This window comes from Galeopterus variegatus, unplaced genomic scaffold (genome assembly GCF_000696425.1).
Source record: "Galeopterus variegatus unplaced genomic scaffold, G_variegatus-3.0.2 Scaffold305, whole genome shotgun sequence".
Classification (NCBI taxonomy): domain Eukaryota; kingdom Metazoa; phylum Chordata; class Mammalia; order Dermoptera; family Cynocephalidae; genus Galeopterus; species Galeopterus variegatus.
Genome location: NW_007726416.1, coordinates 70,633 through 90,711, shown reverse-complemented (window position 1 = coordinate 90,711; position 20,079 = coordinate 70,633). Strand labels below are relative to the sequence as shown.

The 20,079-nt window shown below is 44.3% G+C and overlaps 1 protein-coding gene across 1 annotated transcript in view; it reads left to right on the top strand.

Annotated features, from left to right (window-relative positions):
- GABRR2 (gamma-aminobutyric acid (GABA) A receptor, rho 2) overlaps window positions 1-20,079 on the top strand; it is a gene marked incomplete at its 3' end in the record, with an annotated part of 107,385 nt that overhangs the window by 17,844 nt on the left and 69,462 nt on the right. The window contains exons 3-7 of the mRNA XM_008567222.1: window positions 14,090-14,157; window positions 17,083-17,306; window positions 18,137-18,219; window positions 18,414-18,554; window positions 19,419-19,571. Of these exons, the coding sequence (XP_008565444.1) occupies window positions 14,090-14,157; window positions 17,083-17,306; window positions 18,137-18,219; window positions 18,414-18,554; window positions 19,419-19,571 (669 nt within the window). The remainder of the gene's footprint in view (window positions 1-14,089; window positions 14,158-17,082; window positions 17,307-18,136; window positions 18,220-18,413; window positions 18,555-19,418; window positions 19,572-20,079) is intronic.

Below are 20,079 nucleotides of genomic sequence, written 5' to 3'. Positions count from 1 at the left end.
GATGCCTGTGAAAATCTTTTACGTGTCCTTCCAAAATTATTTTGTGCATATGCAAGTAAAACTGCATGTATATTTTACGCACCCCACTTTTTGGATAATTGATATTGTGCTATACATACTCTTCTGCATCTTGATTTTTTTTTTTTTACTTAGTAATATAACTTGGGATTCTTTCCCTATCAATTCACAAAGAGCTTTTTCATATTTTTATTGGTTGCTTATTTTTCCATTTTATGGACCTACCATACTTTATTTGACCAATGCCTTATTGAAGGACATTTAAGTTGTTTCCAATATTTTGCTATTGCAAGTCATATGTACACATGTCACTTTGTGGATTTGTACAACTCTGACTTTGATAAGCATAAGATTATCTAAATAGATACAGGAAAAGCTCTTGATTAAAACACCACCTATTGAGGACAAGAATTCTTAGCAAAGTAGGATCTCCTGACAACAAGCCAAAAGAATTAAATTCCAGTAGAAAAAAGAATATAAACAGGCAATTCACAGAAGGTGAAATACTGAAAGCTACAAGCATATGAAAATGTTCAAACTCTTTGTAATCAGAAAAATAAAAATGAAAACACCACTGAGAAAGACCTTTATACTCATCAGATAGGCAAACATTAGAAAGTTGGATCATGACAAGTGTGGGGCTTTGAGGAGCCCTTATATGGGGCCAATGCGTGTGATCACGTGTGCAGCCACTGGATGGTGTGGGCACAGTCATCAGGACCTCATGTCTGTCTGAGGTGAAGAACACGAAGCCTCTGCAGGATCGTGGGAGTGTGAGGGATACGGGAAGAGCTGGGGAAGTGAGGGTGTGGAACGGGGAGACTGGAGATCAGAGAACAGTCACTATGCACGTCAGCCTGAAGTCTGCTGGGGGTGGGCAGGACCCTGTGGGAAGCCATACATGTCTGGCTGCCTCTGTGGGCCTGGCGGTGGACTTGGGCGCCATTGGTCCAAGGGCCTCTAGGATCCCATCCCAATTTACCTTGCTGCAACTTTCTTCCAAGCAACAACCTTTCACATCCCCTATGCTATTTCTGTATATTTTGCTCCCAATTCCCCAAACACAGCTAAACCTTCATGTCATTTCACTGTGACAGGAATAATGGCAGATACTGAAGCAATATATTCTCATCCTCAGAAATCTCTAGTCCAAGTTACACGGGCTTTCATACCAAGAGCCATATCAACTTAGACCGTTGAGTTCATTCCTTGTGAAGATAAAACACCACATCTGCCATGAAGGCAGAAACAAGATGGAGTGCCTCTGGGGGTAGAAGAGGCGTTCCTGACAGACAGGAGGAGGATGTGGAAGCCATCTCCTGGTGAGCTGTAGGGGAGCAGACATTCGGGTAGAGCAGAGAGGGCAAACGCACATGTGCTCACCTCTCCTTGTAGAGCGTGGGGCCCAGTGGAAATGTCCAGACAGGTGTGAGGGAGCCCAGGAACTCTGTGGGTGCAGTGGGGTGGGAGGCTGGTGGCCCACTGCCTGGGCACAGTGTGGGGAGGTTGTGTGCATGTGTGTGTGTGAGAGAGAGTGTGTGTGTGTGCACATATGCATTTGTGACCACAGTGAGTGCAAGGAAGGAGGGGCGATGCAGGGAGGTGGCTGGACAGACAGCTGAGGCTGAGCTCCCCTCTGTGCAGGGCCTGGGAGAGGCATGACGGGTCTCTTGAAGTCCACGTGTGCTCCATGAGCAGATGCAGGCGTTGAGGTGAACAGCAGACCAGCGCAGGCTTTGGGTCTCGCCCCAGAGGCCACGGTGTGGGAGGATCTCCCTGTTAGAGGCCACAGAACCATGGATTTGCCAAAAGATGGACGGGATCCCTTGCAGCTCAGCAGACACCAGTCCAGATCAAGCAAGTGCTTAGTGGCAGAAGCCAGCCAGCATGGAATCGAGGGCCCTCCTGCTCTGTGCCACAAGGTCACCAGAGGTCGGAGGGAATCTGAAACACTTTAAAAACTAGACTAGACTAGCTGCTCTTAATTGGGAAATGAAATTTTTCCACAGTTAAGAAACATAAGGGCTTGTGAGAAAGATCAAAGAAGCTGTCATAAAAAATTATTATTTTGCACGTCTGAGAAGTGTGGGTTAATGGTCTACCTTTCTACAGTATACTTACACAGTTCACACAATCCGAAATGCCGTTCTTCCCCCCACGACATGTTAGAAGTAAGTACTGCTTCAAAGTCCAGCCCAGACGTGGCCCATTGGCAACGCTTTCTCCAGTGCCTGTGGTCAGAGTTATCAAAAGCTCTCTCTTCTGTGAACTTTTCTCCAGTGCCTTTGGTCAGAATTCATTGAGCCTTCCTCTGGCCTCCAATGTATCTTGTGGGTGCTTCTGCTATTCCTTCTGTGATGTGTCTTGAAACAGACCTAGTTGTCTCCTTTAATAGATTTTAAGCTCTTGGGGAAAGGAACTGTGGCTCAGTCAGGTGTATGGACCCTCGGAAGCAATGTATACACGAAGTTTTATTCAAATGAAGCTGTGATGCTGATCTATTTCTGTAAATATTATGACAGCTAGAATATCAAATTAAGAGTGTTACCAAGACCCCAAAGGTCTGTGTGCTCACTGCTCAGTAGCCAATAATTGAGAGACAAGTGTTGGTGGAAGAAAAGCAGCCTTTAATCAGGAAGCCAGCAGCCTGGGGAAATGGGGGACTCATGTCTCAAAGACCACCTCCGCCTCTCCCAGGTGTGCCTGAGGGTTTTATAGGAATCTGTGGTGGAAGGCTGATTTATTGTGACCAAGTGGGGACATCATCAAGGGACTTCTCGGGTGGGACTTGACCAGCATCATACTTCGTTCTCCATGGATTCAGATCCTGTTATTCTTATATAAAATCAGGTTAGTAAGCTAGTAAAGAATGGCCATCTGGGTTAATAATTTTTCTCTAATTATTTTTTGTACAATGTGAGAGCAAGAGTCAGTGTGTTCTGACAATTAGCTGCAGGCTATGTGGTTTGGGTTGCAGGAGAGAACAAGTTTTAAATTCAAAGGTTTAACAAAATGGAGTCACTTGTGGTCAGGCTGTTACAAGAGGAAATAATGAAGAAGCGTTATTAGAGTTTTTTCTTTTCATTTCAATTAATTTTATAAGTTTGAGAAAATTTTATCATGAAAAGAAACTTTGTAAATGAGCCTGAAGAATTCGTCAACCACGGCAGTTCCTTTGGTGAATTCTTGCCGTGTTCTTATTTCACTTTAATGTGGTGAGTTCTCCAGACCTTTAGAAATAGTCTTTTTCGTCAACCACGGCAGTTCCTTTGGTGAATTCTTGCCGTGTTCTTATTTCACTTTAATGTGGCGAGTTCTCCAGACCTTTAGAAATAGTCTTTTTTTTTTTTTTTTTATCTCCATAGTAACTGGGAGCATGCATTGCTAGCAGTGACCAGCTGTTCTTGAAGTGTGGCCACAGATTTTTCTGCTGCTGGGCTTCTCATTGTATTCTGTGGCAAACTCTCGAACACTCTATTTCTGCCCACTCTGCTAGAGTTGAGCAAAAATGCATTTCACCTGTGGCAGCAGCTTTAGAGCCCACGGCCAGGTGGTGGTCCAGGACCCTGCTTTGGGCATGTGGAGTCTAACTACAGCAGGCAGCATGCTGGTGTGGCTGGTGATCCATCCCAGGTGCCTGAGACCTCCTCAGGGAACCAGATTTGTGGAGTGTGGCTCCTAAGTGTCCTAGACAACAGTGCTAAGAGATTGGTAGAGTCATCCCTTCCTCCAACATGCATGAAGCCCTCTTCAGGCCAGACCCTCTGCTCAGGGAGTACTGAGGGAGGTATAACGAGAGCCAAGATTCAGGTCTGCCCTCCAGGTAAGTGAGATAGGCCTGATAATAATGACAACAGTAATGGATTCCAGATTAATAAATTCACAATCTCTGTCTCTCTCTGTCTCTGTCACCATCACATGCATGCACACACTTTTATATGCAGTTTCAGGGGGTTCACAGAACCCCAGCACCACTTCACAGGGTGGTCCATGGACTCAGATTCCCCTCCGCCCTGCCTGACCAACATGGATGATCTCTGCATGACAATGTTGGTGGACAGCAACAGAGCATGTGGTGCTTTGTGTTGCTTTGCCCCCCACGGATTTGTCACCCCACTTCCCCTGGTGACGGAGACACAAAGGATTACTCAAAGCCCATCTCTTCTGAGCAGTGAGAGGCCCCGAAGTGGTTAATCTCCTGGAACGCTCAAGAGAGAGGCAACTCTTCCTTGGGAAATTAACACCAAATTGGGGTTCTCTTCCTGCATTTATTTTCCAGACCAGGAAGTTACAGGAAGAGAACATAGGTTGGGTTATAGTGTAACAATATGGGCTGGTAACTTTCAGTGAAACAAGCCAGATGACATTCCAGTAAGGCAATTAAGTGGTCCTATCAACAACAGTTTGATCTTAGCAAACATTCCTTCTTAACAGCAATTTCTCAGTATCTTTACATAACAACCAGTAACTAGTCTGTCTTTGAGCCAGCAACCTGCTGTGCCACAATCATTATCTTGCAACAGAGACTTTCCAGTCTTTGAAAGGTCAAATTTCCTGTCCTTGCAAGGTCAATATTTGAAACTGCAAGGCTTTGGAAAACCAGGCCCTGTGAAGTACATATGCTTTATATAGTATATTCCACAAGCATGGACTTGAGTGGTCAGGTGCAGCTGGGTGGTGGCTGAAGGACACCTGTTGGGGGAGATGCAAGGCCAGGCAGGGGACCCCAGGGACAGAGAGACGGCCCTGTACCCTGCTCTGGAGCCTGTCCCATCTTCCAGTCCCCGCAAGGGCACGGTGGCTTTCTTGGCCTTGTCTTCAGTTTTCTGCTCTTGGTCATTACAGCAAACAGAGCCCCTCAATTGTCTGAAAAATGGGTTGGGAAAGACAGGAGTGGGGCATTCAGGAACCTGTGTCCTTAGTTAGGGTTGGTGAATGACCCCATTCTTCCCCTCCTGTGGGACCATAGAGTCACGACATCCCCCTTCCTCCCCTGCCTTCAGAGGAGCTTTGTGCCATTGACCTTATGTCTTAGTCTCTGTTACATGCCAACCACCATGCCCCACTCCAGTGTTTGGCGGTGGGGAGGGTCAGATGCTTTTACAAGTGCAGATTTTGGAGGCTGATGAAGTACAGAGATAGCCCCTCTCTCCAAAGGTTGATGGGGGAAATAGATGAGTGTTATGGAAGGGAAAGAACGAGATGTTGGGAAAAGCCTCTTAGAAGAAAGGTGGGGTTAAGCTGAGACACTGGTTAGTTTGACTAGATTTGAGAGTTAGATGGGGGAAATAGATGAGTGTTATGGAAGGGAAAGAACGAGATGTTGGGAAAAGCCTCTTATAAGAAAGGTGGGGTTAAGCTGAGACCCTGGTTAGTTTGACTAGATTTGAGAGTTTCTCAAGCCCCTCAGCCTCACCTTTGCAGACAAGCTTTTAAGCCACTGTTTCCAAATACTGGTTTCTCAAAATATTAGTAGGTGTTATTTTCTTTATTTTTTTTTAACTTTGAGCATAGCACACTTTGAGAAAAGGGCACTAAATAAATATACAGCAAAATGTCTTAAACCTAGGAAACACCCAGGTAACCATCACCCAGAGCAAGAAAAAGAATATTTCTAGTCCCCAAAAACCCATCCCCTCTCTATATGCTCTTCGGGTCACTTACTTTATGGTAATCACCTCCTTGCTTTTCTTTATGCATCCATATTTATGTACATTTCTGTAAGTGGAATTGCTGGCTTATCAGGTGTATATGTCTCATTTTACCAGATAATGCCTTTCAAGATGGTTGTACCAGTTTACACCCCCAGTGTCAATGTACGAGAGTTCCTGTTGCTCCACATCTTTGCCAACGCTTGGTGTAGTCACTTTTGCTTGAGCCAGTTTTGTTAGTAGATAATAATAATATCTCATTTTGGCTTTAATGGAGCTACTAATGGGTTGAGCACTTTTTCATGTTTATTGTTTGCTTCCTCTTTTTTGAAATGCCTATTCAAATCTCATGCCTGTTTTTGCATTAGGTGTTCTGACTTGTTCTTAAGGGAACCCGGGAGTTATTTATATCTTTTGAACATGAGCCCTTTGTCAGCTATATGTATTACATATATCTTTTCCCACTAGGTGGCTTGCTTTTTCACTCTTTTCATGGTGACTTTTGATAAAGTTCTTGATTTTTTTCAATGTAACTTCATTGAACTGTAACATGCATGCAGAAAAGTACACAAATCATAAGTGTGCAGCTTAGCGAATTATAAAAAGTGAACATATTCATGTAACCAGCACCTAGATCAAGGAACAGTATTTCCAGAATTCCAGAATCACCCCCTCCCTTCCCAGTCATTATCCCCCCATCATGGGTAACCATTATCCTGACTGCTAACAACAAGACTATCTATCTAGTTTTGCTAGATAGTCTTAATTTTAATGTAAATTTATTGGTCTTTGTTCCTCATGGTTATGCTTTTTGTACACTGATAAATAAGTACATTGTTATCTTGAGGTAAGATTATGTTCTCCTAAATCATAATCTGGAGCTTTGTTTTTCACATTTGAACCTACAGTCCACTTGGAGTTATTTTGGATACTGGATGATTTTCATATGGATATCCAATTTTCCCACATTAGTTCTTAAAGATACTATTCTTTCTCCAATGATCTGTAGAGATATCTTCATAATGAGGAAAGTGTACTTAAGTGTGTGTGTCTGTTTCTTGATTCTCCTCTCTGTTCCATTTGCCAATTATCCATCTTTATGCCAGTCCTTCCCTGTCTTTACTACTGTAGCTCTGTTATAAATCTTGGTATCTGGTAGAGCAAATCCTCCCACCCTCTTTTTCTTCAAGATGGACTGCTCTTGGATCTTTAAATTTCTTAACAATCTGTTTGTCAAATTCCACAAGAGAACCTAATGGGATTTTGATTGGAAGTACATTGAGTCTTTGGTAAATATGGAGTAATTCATGTCTTTTTAACATTGAGTCTTCCAGTCCATGAACATAGTTCTCCACTTATTTAGGTCTCCTTTAATTTCTCTCAATGTATCATAGTTTTCTGTAGATAGGAATTTCAGATATTTTGTTAGATTTATTTCCAGGTACTTTTTCCTACATATGTTTGGTGCTACCATAAACTAGATTTTAGAAAAAAATTTCCTTCCCTATCTTTGCTGACATATAGGAATACAATTCATTTTGCATATTGACTGTATTTAACAACCTTATTAAAACCTCTTATTAATTCTAATAATTTATCTGCTGATTTTTTAAAAATTTATATACCCAACTATATAACATACAGATAGTGGCACTTTTGTTTCTTGCTTTCCATTGTCATAAGTTTTCTTCATCTCTTCTATTGCACCAGAACCTTCAGAACAATGTTGAGTAGAAGTGGCATTAACAGGCAGTTCTGTCTCATTCCCAATCTTAAAGGAAATCTTATGACAATTTAGCATTAAATATGATGTTTACTGTAGCTCTTACTTTGTAGCTATCCTTTTTCAGATTAAGGAAGTACCCCTTTATTCCTATATAATTTAAAAATTTTTTCCTGCACCTCTTGAGGTAAATTTTTCTCCTTTAGTCTGTTAATGTGGAAAATTATATTGATTGATTCTATTTTTATAATTTCCAGTTTTATGCAGAAATTCTTAATGTTAATTTTTAAAATCTCTTTGCATGTGTAATACACTTGGATATTTTAAAGTTTATGGTATTTCAGTATCTGAAGCCCCTTGTTTCTATTCTTTATTTTTCCTGTTGGCAGAAATTCTTAATGTTAATTTTTAAAATCTCTTTGCATGTGTAATACACTTGGATATTTTAAAGTTTATGGTATTTCAGTATCTGAAGCCCCTTGTTTCTATTCTTTATTTTTCCTGTTGGTTACTGTACATGTCTTATTTTCTTGTGCTCTTGGTTACTGTTGCTTATGAACTATATACAGTATTATATTTACAATCTTTTTAATAGAAATCATTGGAGAACTAGGATAATGTTATCTTCCTCCATAGAGGATTTATGTTTATTTCTGTCAGGTACCTTATGGCACTAACACCCCAGATAGCTTTAATCCACTTACAGCAGTTGAAATGATTACAGCTGAGCTGCACATCCTGCAAGGGCCTGTCTACCTCCACTGCTAAGGCGTATTCTTTAGGATCCCGGTGTAAAACAGCTGCACTTGGTGGGCTCTGGACTCTAATCCCTGCCCCTCAGCCCCATGAAGTCATCAAAAGCATCACTCACTCTATCAATTCCCTTCCTGAACTGGAGTGCGCCGGGAAAAGTAGATCCAAACACTGGGCCCATCTCCTTAGGCCTGTTTCCCTCCAACCCCCCAGTCCTGGCCTATTCTGTTAACTTTGAAGTCTTCAGAAAGAAGTTTTTATATTTTGTCCAGCTTTTTAGTTTTCAATAGAAACGTCAGTGTGAATTATTTAGCTTGCTATTACTGGAAGGAGATGTCCTTGATTAATTTTCTAATGTTAAAACAAACCTTGCATTCCTGAAATAAACCTGATTTGAACATGATTTATTATCTTTTTTTAATATATTGCTGGATGTGATTTGTTAATACTTTGTTTAGGATTTTTGATTCTATGTTCATGAGTGAGATTGACCTGTAATTTTGCTTTCTAATGCAGCCCTTGTTCTTTTTTTTATCATTACACAATGTAAACATTTTTTTGTGGTCCTTTACCATTTTCTCCATAAGCCCCCCTCTTTTTCTCCCCCTTTCCCACCTCTGGCAGTCCTCGTTCTGACTTCATAAAATAAATTTATATCTCCTGATATCTTTTTTGATTTCATAATATTCTTTTTATATTCACTAGAACAGTGTATATAAGATTGTTGCTCATTCCTCCTAAATAAATCTTTGGTAGAATTCACTGCTGAAGCCATCTGAACCTGTTATTTTCTTTGTGGAAAACTTTTAATTGCAGACTCAATTTTTAAAATAGTTATATAGGGGGCCGGCCCGGTGGCGCACTGCTACAGTGCGCCGCTTGGGAGCGTGGTGGCGCTCCCGCCGAGGGTTCGGATCCCACATACAGACCGGTTCCCGCTCACTGGCTGAGCGAGGTGTGGGAGCAACACCGAGGGTTGCGATCCCGTTGCCAGTCCCAGTCCGGTGCGGGCGCGACACTGAGGGTTGCGATCCGTTGCCGGACACGAAAAAAAAAGAAAAAAAAAATAGTTATATAGGACTTTTCAGGTTTTCATTTTTGTCCTTTTATCAATGTTACTTGATATGTTGTATTTTCCTAGGAATTTGTCCATATCATTGACATTTTAAAGTTTATTGCAAAAAGTTGTTCAGAATAACCTTTCTATCTTTTTTCGTGTCTGCAGCGTATATAGTAATGTCCTTTTCATTCCTGATATTGGCTATTTTTGCCTTCTTTCATTTTTGCAAGATCAATCTTGTCAGAGTTTTATCAATTTTATTCATCCTTTCAAATAACCAATTTTTGATTGGTTTATTTATTGATTACTTATTGATTCTTTCAGTTGTATATTTGTTTCTATTACAATATTTTCTTACCTTTATAATTTCTTTCCATCTACTTTAATTTTCTGTTCTTTTCCTAATTTCTTAAGATGGATGATTAGCTCATTCAATTTAAGCATTTCTTCTTTTTTGATATATTTAGTGAAGTTTATAAATTTTCCTATAAGAAGTACTTAGCCTGCATTCCATGTTTTTTTATCATTTAGTTAAAATTTTCTAATTTTCATTATGATTTTTTCATTGATCCATGGGGTTTTCAGAAGTACCCCACTTAATTTCCAAATACATGGGGATTTTCTAGTTATACTTTTGTTATTAATTTCTCATGTTCATTGAGTTCATACCTTTTCAAAATTCCAGACCTTTAAATTTTGTTGAAATTGCTTTATGGCACAGTAGATGGTCAATTTTTATAACTGCCCAATGTGTACTTGAAATGAATGTATTTTAAGCAGTTTTTGCATTCACTATATATGTCCATTATATCAAATTTGTTAATTGTTTTAATCTTATATGTCCTTATTTTTTGGTCTGCTTGTTTTATCAAGTTCTGAGAGAGATGTATTAAAATCTCCCACTATGATTGTGGACCTGTTTCTACTTTAATTCTGTCCATTTTTGCTTTCTACATTTTGAGGCCTATCATCAAATGCACATAAATTTAGAATTTTTATATTTTTTGGTTAATTGAATCATTTGTTATTATGAAATGACCATTTTGTCTCTACTTTATCACTCTTTAGGTCTACTTGATATAATATAACTACACTCATTTTATTTTGGTCATTATTTGCATGTTATATGTTTACCATCCTTTTCCATTCTTACATACTTTACTGTATCTTATATTTTTAATGTGTCTCTTTGAACAGTATAATGTTGAGTTTTGTATCTTGATCCAATCTGACAAACTTTGCACTTCTGAATTACCAAGTGTGACAATATTTGTTAACTGGAGCATCGAGTCCAATTTATATAATAAATTGTATATTTATTCAATTATTTATATATTGGTTTTAAATCTATTATTCTGCTGTATTCTTTCTACCATTCAACCAATTCTATGTTCTTTCTTTTTCTCCCTGCTTTCTTTTAGATTGATTATTTTTGTTTATTCCTATTTTGGCTTTCTTATTTTAGTTTGGAAAGTACATATTCTTACTGTTCCTTGGTGATTACCTAGAAAACAACATGAATCCTTGGCTTATCATACTAGTATGTTAATCAGCTACTTTTACTGTTCTGGACAATGCAAAACCCTCAAAGACTTCCACTTTATTTATACCCCTCCCCACTTAAATGTTATTTTTGTTGTGTATTTTAGCTTAGGTTTTTCAACCCCACAATACATTATTACTATTTTTGTTGAATTGATATTCACTTAGAATTATGCACGTATTTACCGTCTTTGCTGTTCTTTCTTTGTTCTTGGGTCTCTAGCTTTCCCTCTGGGATCACATTTGTACTGCTTGAAAGACACATCTGTTTGGGGCAGGACACCTGTTGGCAAGTTCTTTCAGTTTAGTTTGTCTAAAAATTCTATTTCAAGTGGATTCTTGAAGAGTCAGTGGGAAAGAAATGACATATATCTTTATTTCAAAAATCAACAACTCCCTACCGTGTGCCTTCCAGTACCCTGCAAGGAAAAGTGGTGGCAGAAAGGCTGGGAACCGGTGGGAGCCCTTGGCCGAGCACGTATTTCCCTTATGCTGCCTTGCGTGTGCCACCTCACCGGCTGTGCTGCCTGAAATCCCACCCCGGGCTTCTGCGAGGCTCACTGGACCCTTCCTTTAAAGCAGAAAACCCTACAGCAGCATTAAGGGGCCAAGTTGTGACCACTTAGTTTAACGAGACCATTTTCCTTCTAACACCTGATAGGATTCAGCCCCACTCAAAACATACAGTTGTTTGTGGAAGGAGGAGAAAGACTAGTAATGTGGAAGAATTTATCCCAAATCTGGGTTGGGAAGCGCCACCATATGGAGAGCTCGGGAGAGCTGGCAGGGGGGCAGGTCACAGGCAAAGCTCAGACCAAGGAGGGCAGGACTGTAGGTCTGTTCAGGCTTGAGGTGTGAGTCCTCCTGAGTGCGGCTCTGGAGCCTCCTGCACCCACAGATCGTTTACCTCCAGCAACCCAGGGCACCTGAGAACTCGGCCTGCACTCCGCGTGGACATCTCCAGAACACTGACAGTACCCTCGCAAGCTTTACCAAGTTTCTCCTTAAAAGGGCTGCCGGAGCTGTGGAGAGCAAGCCAAACCCCAAGAACAGAGAGACACAGTAACAGACACCAAGCAGGCTGATATATTTTATCTGGAAAATGTCCTGAGCCAAAACCAGCACCTGGTCAAACACTGTGCACATTATCTGAAAACCAGGCCACTGGAAAGTGGGTCCAAAGAGGCGGTCACTATATTGTTTTATCCCTTTAACTCTTGGAACCACTGTATGTAGCAGGTCACCTGGCACTCTAGAGAAAGGGAGTGAGGGGGTACTGGGGAACAGAGGTTAGTAGAGTACAGCACGCTTGCCACAGGAGGCAGTGCCGCCCCAGGGTTCAGAGCTCCGACTCAGCCATTTTAACATCTCAGACTAAGGAAGGGTCCAGGGCATGAGGAAATTAACCAGCCCCGGTTCCCCTGATGGCTATGTTAGGAGCCTGACTCACTGTGCAGGGGTCTCGGTAGCTGGAGAGGGCGCCGGCCAGGCTGCCCGCAGACCCTCCTTTGTGCTACACGCCCCTCGGGAGAGAAAGCAAGTGAGCAAGTCCTGAGGAGGGGCCATGCCACACTGCCCGTGCCACTTCCAGCACCTTCACAGCACTCCTGCTGCCTGGAACAAGGAGAATACGGCTGTGGGAGCAGGGGGTTTTCATGGGCCCTGACTCAAGCCATCATTTGAGGAACACAGGAAAACAGAAAGATCAACTTACACCCTGATTCATCTGAGAAAAAATATAAAGCATGTACTTACTTGTCTTTATGTTTAAGAGCATGAAATATTCACTCAATTCCACCAGTAATAAATAAAATCTTTCCCTTCTATCAGGCTCAGCCAAAAACAAATCTTTAATGGTGGGATTTCAAGTGTTAGCAAGCCTGCAGGGGAAATCTGGGGGGAGTCTGCAAGCCCATCCAATGCCCTAGGCTGCCTCCAGGCGGATTCCCACCTGCACTTTTGCTGGAACTGAGGATGGAGCCTTCTAGTTCTGACTTATTCCACGTCAGGATCTCTGACCTTCTTCCCTGCCCACAGCCAGTCTCAGTCCCTTCCAGTTCTTCTCATTCCCTAAGACCCGTCTCACCCTGCCCCCTAAGGCTCTCCCACTCAGGCCACAGTGGGCCAGAATTTCCTGGTCCTGCCTTCCCTGATCAGGGCTCAGAAGATCCGTGCGTGGCTGGGTCGCCTCTGGACAATGCCTTGTCCCCAGAAGGCCTGACTCTTTCCAGAAACAGTTTTTGGCTGTCAGTGTAATGGCATTTGTTAATATGATTGATAGACATAGATTTTTAGATTTTCCCTTTCTTTTTTTAAATTCTAAAATCTAAAAACATTTTACTGAAGCATAACATACAGAAAAGTGCACAAATTATAAGTGTACAGCTCACTAAATTATCAGAGTGAACTTAGCAATGTAACCATCACCCAGTTCAGGAAAAAGGACAGGACCACACAGATAAACTCACAGATAAACCCAGTTTTAGAAATCTTGCCAGGGGCCAGATGGAATTGAGTGCTAGTTTCTATGCTATGCATTCTCATACTTCTCACCTGACATATCCTGGAGGGATTTCAAAATCTCTTATAGTACTGTCTGTCACGGTCATCTAACTTTGCACAGAGATCTTGTCTCACACTAGGTTGAAGGCTTCTAGAGGCTGGGGCCCCAGCTATATGTCGGGTACTCTGTAGGTAGAGCTTGAATGACTGAATGAATCCAGACCTGGGCACATAGGTGCTCCAACCCCAAGTCAGAAGCTCTTAGGTCTCAGTCTATCCTTTTTAGATGTCACAGGAGGACAAATGACCAGGGTCTCCACTCAGGCACTGGAGCAACAGTATTAACTCTACCCCACAGAGATAGCCCTTGGATGTAGAAAGGAGTGATCCCAAGAGCTTGAATGACTGAATGAATCCAGACCTGGGCACATAGGTGCTCCAACCCCAAGTCAGAGGCTCTTAGGTCTCAGTCTGTCCTTTTTAGATGTCACAGGAGGACAAATGACCAGGGTCTCCACTCAGGCACTGGAGCAACAGTATTACCTCTACCCCACAGAGACAGCCCTTGGATGTAGAAAGGAGTGATCCCGCCCATTGATTCATACAAGCATGAACCAAACGTATGCCTTGGCCCAGGAATGGCACATAGGGCAGGTGAAGATCACAGAGAAAGATCAGGCACCCAACAGATCCGGAACTAGCCAGAAACCCTCACAGAACTCTGAACCACTGCCTTTCCCCAGCTGTAGTCCCAGCTCCCCCAGGGAAGGGGAGGGGGCTGTCTCCCAGCCCAGGGGTGGGGAGGAAGTACCTTAACCAGCTGTCTCTGCTCTTCTGCAGGCCCTGCCATACCCGTGGGCGTGGACGTGCAGGTGGAGAGTCTGGACAGCATCTCCGAGGTGGACATGGTATGCAGCGCCCTGGGCAGGGCAGCCTCAGGGAGGGACCCTGCAGCTGAGATGCTGAGAGCACCTAGGGTGTGGTGGGCCTCGCTGGCGCAGACTGTGCCTGCGTGGGCAGGGCAGGAGCCAGAGGTGACCAAATGGGCACGTGGAAGTTGACCCTGGTGTGGTAAAATGTAGAGCAGAGTTCTCAAGCTTTGCGGGCAAAAATAACTTGGAGAGTTGGTTATATGCTGGTTCCGGGGCCTACCCCACTCTGCCTGATTCAGAAGCTTTGGGAGTGTATTAGTCCATTTTGTGTTGCTACAGCAGAAATTTATAAAAAACAGAGGTTTATTTGGCTTACAATTCTGGGACAGCTGCATCTGATGCAGTCCTCAGGCTGCTTCTACTCACGGCAGAAAGCAGCAGGCAGCCGGCGGGTACAAGCAGATCACATGGCGAGAGGAAGCAAGAGAGAGAGAGGAGGTGCCAGGGTCTTTTAAACAATCAGCTCTCATGGGAACTAATAGAGCAAGACCTCTTCCCCCAGGAAGAGCAATAATCCATTCATGAAGGATCTGCCCCCATGACTCAGTTTCCAACCCTGCCACATTGGGGATCAAATTTCCACATGAGTTTTGGTGGGAACAACACATCCAAACTATCAGGGAGTGAGGCCCAGGGAGTGACTCCACATTTTGAACACGCCCCTCAAGTGATGCGAGAGGTCAGACAAAGCACACGTGGAGCATCACTGGAGGTGGATGGTTTCAGGTGGAAATTCTGCAGTTCTTCAGTCTTCAGTTCCTGCTGTGAACACAGCTCCCTGCTCACCCCCAGGCATTGCCCCCTCTCCACTTCTCTCCCACCACATGCACACACCCTCCTGGCTGTCCTGTAGGGGCTTGCCATGCAGCAGGGCACCCCCAACCTCTCCACCCCACCATCCCCGCCCCTTTTCTGTGCTGCCCTTTCAGTCTGCAGACTTCCTCTTTCTTCTGCCTCAGGGACCATGTGTGTGCTCTGGCCTCCCCACAGCTGACTCCTTATTCTTTAGGTCACGGCTGAGATACAGCATCTTCAAAGAGGTTTCCCTGACCACCTGATCCAAAGAATTTGTTTTTCCTTAATAGCCTGCATCATCATTTATAATTGTGCTATATATTTATTTTGAAGTCTTCTTGTATGTGGGTTGTCTCCCACACTTGACTCTAAGCTCCACGAGTGCAGGAACTTGTCTTTTTTTTCGCCCCTGAGCACTACAAGCCTTGCCCTGTACGGGCCCACTGGGGGCCCTAAGAACCTGTGTGAAATGAATGAAAGTGGAGGAGGCCCCCCCCTCCCACTACAACGCTGGCAAGTGTCCCTGAAGGGTGGGGACCTGCCTGGCTCCTAATTGACCCAGCACAGCAAAGCTGCTATGACACTGGTGCTGTGCACCCCCACAGCCCCAGCGCCTGGGAAAGGATGGGGCCCAGGTGTGACAGGTGCAGGCGTGACAGTCTCCAAGATGCTAGTGCACACTCTGCCAGCCCCTTTGGATATCCAACAGCCCACCCATCTCCAGAACCAGCTAGGTCTGGGGCCTGCCTGTCTGCTCTAGACCTGAGTCAGACCAAATGTCTACCCTGGATGTGAAGTCCCTCCTGCTGATTCCAAGAGTGACTGAGGATCCCAGGGAGAGGTGCCCAGAGTGAGTTGCTTTTCTTAGAGCAACCAACATCCAATGGAGAAACAGGCAGACTCCAGCAGAGAAGGTGGTGGGTGGTACCATCCAAGCTGGTCATGCACAGCTGGTGCTTGTGAATCTGCAATGTGGCACTCATCCTGTGCGACATCCCTTAGAGCATGCTCTCCAGCTATGTCACCTGGAAGGGAAAGAGCCAGAGGGGCATTTGGCTGGTCTCTTCCTACTTACCTATTGGCTGCTCTGTGTGTGGAAGGGGAGTTCCTGGCAAGTGCTGATGTGTGGCAGCCAGGACCAGTCTAGAGACAGACTCTCATATAGGCATGATCTCAGTGTCCGCTCTTTCCTCCCTTCCTGGGGCTCCCTCTGGGCCCACCACCACCATGCACTCTTCCCATCCTTCTTCCACTTGCTCCCTGAAGAGGATCTTTATTCAACTATCTCCCACTTGCACCTCTGGCATAAGGGCCAAACACTTGGTTTAAGGCATCAGCTATGCAGGCAATGAGACACTTTTTAACAGGATAAGCTTTCAGGCTGAAATTATAGTAGGTATGCAGCTGTCTGTCCCCTCATCCATTTATTTCCCCATCTTTCCATCCAGCAAATATTTATTGAGCACCTACTATGTGCCTTCCCACGCATGAAATTCGGTGGTGAATGGGGATTCAATGGTGGCAGGACACATTTATTTCCCCATCTTTCCATCCAGCAAATATTTATTGAGCACCTACTATGTGCCTTCCCATGCATGAAATTCGGTGGTGAATGGGGATTCAATGGTGGCAGGACAGAATTCTGCCTTCAAGGATCTTACAAGTCTAATGGTGGAAACCTTCCTAAGAGGAACACTTGACAGTCCAGGTTTCTGGAAGTAGCCACTAAGCTGAAGTCAGATGGTTAGCCAGGAAGGTAAGGCACCATATGTGCAATGGACTAGGCAAGAGAGAGCAGGCCTTTGGGCAAACACCACCGTGCTGGCCACCAGGCCAGGCTGTTGGCATCACAGCTGCAGTTTCATCTGCAAGGCCTGAAGTTCCAGCCTCCCTGGGCTCCAAGCTCATGACGCATGTATGAGCCGTTCTCTTTCTAATTGCAGCTGTGCCATTGCATTGGCTGTTTTGCTGCAGGACTGCAGAACTGTCACCCTTGACTCTGGAGGCTGAGCCCAAGGTGTCTGTGGTGGTGGTGGATGATGGGTCTGCTGTAAAGAAGGAAACTTTCTAAGCCATTTCGGTCTGGTCTCGCCCTGGCTCCCACAGGACTTCACCATGACCCTGTACCTGCGGCACTACTGGAAGGACGAGAGGCTGGCCTTCTCCAGCACCAGCAACAGGAGCATGACCTTTGACGGCCGGCTGGTGAAGAAGATCTGGGTCCCCGACGTCTTCTTCGTCCACTCCAAAAGGTCATTCATCCATGACACCACCACCGACAACATCATGCTGAGGGTGTTCCCCGATGGCCACGTGCTGTACAGCATGAGGTAACTGTCCGTGGGACCATTGTTCGTTTGTCCAATGCCACTACAGTATGTGTGGTCCATCCCTTTGGCCCTGAAGGGTTCGGCCCTGTGGTTGGAGCCGCGGGCTATGTGGGCTGGTGCAAGTCTTCTGATTCCAGTCAGAACTGTCTGAAGATGAAATAGATAGCCACCCCAGGAGGCCGGGACTTCCTGTCACTGGGGGTCTTAAGCTTGGGTTAGAAGACTACTTGGGCCTGAATGAGTTGATGAGGGCCATGACCTTCTAGGTACCTTCCATCCCTTACAGCCTATAATTGTAGCTGATCGGTAATAAAGATTTAAAAAAATAATAATAATAGCTACTGCTTATTGAGTGCTGCTGCAGATTGGTTTGTGGGCTAACTTGAGTGATTTGAGCAACCTTATTCCACATCTTCCTGGTCTGCTTGCACAGTTTACCAGAATTAAATGCTAATACCAAACACTTCCTGGCCTTGGCTGGGGCGTGGGGAGGGAGGCCTAACCTCCCAGGCGTCTCCGGGGGAGGCGGGCCTGCTGGCTGAGAGAGATGCCCAGAGAAGGGTGCAGATGTGGACCACTGGCAGCCAACCCCTCCAGTAGCTGGGAGAAGGGTACAGCAGCCCACTGGAAGGGATCTCGCAGAGCACTAATGACATTTGCTACAGAGAGAAGTTAAGATTCTGTAACTTAGATGCCTGTATTTCCGAACTTCTGAAGCGGATGTGAGGAGGCAGCTGCTGTTGGTCGTGAGCTGTGTCCTCCTTGCTCTGGGCAGGTGCGTGGACCAATCACTCACTGCACAGGCCCACATGTGTGTTTGCATTGTCTAGGATTACGGTCACTGCCATGTGCAACATGGACTTCAGCCACTTTCCCCTGGACTCCCAGACCTGTTCTCTGGAGCTGGAGAGCTGTAAGTACCAGTATTCCTAATTCCTTCACCTATTGCCTCTCTGATCTTTGTGCTATTTTGGTAGCCATGCTACCGAGTACCTCTCTGCCAGGGCTAAGACCTGTTTACTCCTAGATGAGCATAGGATTTCTCTGTTGCTTCCCCCTGCGTCAGAAGCAAAGGAGTCAAATTACCTTATTTTTCTCTCCCCAAAGATGCATATACAGATGAAGATCTGATGCTGTATTGGAAGAATGGGGACGAATCCCTGAAAACAGATGAGAAGATCTCCTTGTCTCAGTTTCTGATTCAAAAATTTCACACAACCTCCAGACTGGCCTTCTACAGCAGCACCGGTAGCTACCTTTTGCCGCAGTCTGATTCAGATGTGGCTGAGATGGGAGAGGGGTGGGCGCACATGGCTTCAGTCCACTCTGCACACTCACGCTGTCCTTGGTGGTTGGGTGATGGTCTTGTGGATCATTTGAAACCTTACAGTTTCAATCTTTTTTTTTTACAACCATTAATCAGTGATTCTCAAATTGCCATAAGGAGATTGATTTATACCCTTACTTTTTTCCTGAGAGATGACCAAATGGTAAATGACTCCCACAAGGTGGTAGAGTGTCAGGAGTAGAATTATTGTCAGACTTCAGAATTGTGTGAACAGCCTGTTTCTTCTTGTGATATATGTGGATATTGAGTGAGTGACCGGTCTCACAATAAAGGGGACAGTGACAACAGCCCAGCTACTCTGGCTCCTGCCTCAGTGGAAGTGGTCTCAACAAAATATCACTCCAACTTCTGCTTCTGAGCAGTGAGTCACTCAGAAATATGGCTGTGGTTTGCAAATAGCAAATACCAAACAACAAACCTATACTTCTGTTTAGTTCTACCTTTCCCCAAAATGCTGTGAAGAGAAGTTAGATAATACCCAATAAGACAGTAAATGTACATATTTCAAAAAGTTCATAGAAAAATTGAATTAAAAGATAATATAAATCCTTCCATGAACTTTTTGAAGATCCCTTATACTGGCAAGATATTTATTTGTAGGAGAGAGGGCTTAGGTCTTGGAAAAGAAAGGTATTATATTAAGCAAATTAATTATTAATTTTAACTTTCTGCTACTGCCGAGAGTGCTGTCAGGGCAGAAAGGGCTCCCAGAGAGGGGTCTTGTTTTCAGATGGAACCTGCTGGCTTCTCCCTGTGTCTCCCAGGCTGGTACAACCGTCTGCACATTAACTTCACGTTACGTCGCCACATCTTCTTCTTCTTGCTCCAAACCTATTTTCCTGCCACGCTGCTGGTCATGCTGTCCTGGGTGTCCTTCTGGATCGACCGCAGAGCTGTGCCCGCCAGAGTTTCACTGGGTAAAAGCATCTGATAAGGTGGGATAGGGCGGTTATTTTTCTTCAACTGGTCACTAGTAAAGAAAAAGTAAAACCATTATTCAGAGTGCTTAACCAGTGACTCTTGGAGCAACTTTTCCTCCTGCTCCTTGCCTTCACTATTGGGCTGCTGGCCTCAGTTTCCTCTACTACATTATGAAAACCACCAGGAGCTACAGCTGCATCAACTTTGACTGAATCACTTCAGAAAGATATAGCCTATATGGGTATAGACCTCCACAATGGGTAGTATTGGAGCCCGGTTATTATATAAATGATTCTGCAAATACCAAAATCTTACTCCGTAGATAGAAAAATTTCATTTGCTGGCCTTGTTTAGACAGACTGAGGGTTTGGAGGCAGGGCCCCAAATTCCTGATTTCTTTTTTTTTTTTTTTTTTTTTTGTCTTTGTCTGTTTTGTCTTTTTCCGTGTCCGGCAACGGGATCGCAACCCTCGGTGTTGCTCCCGCGCCTCGCCCAGCCAGTGAG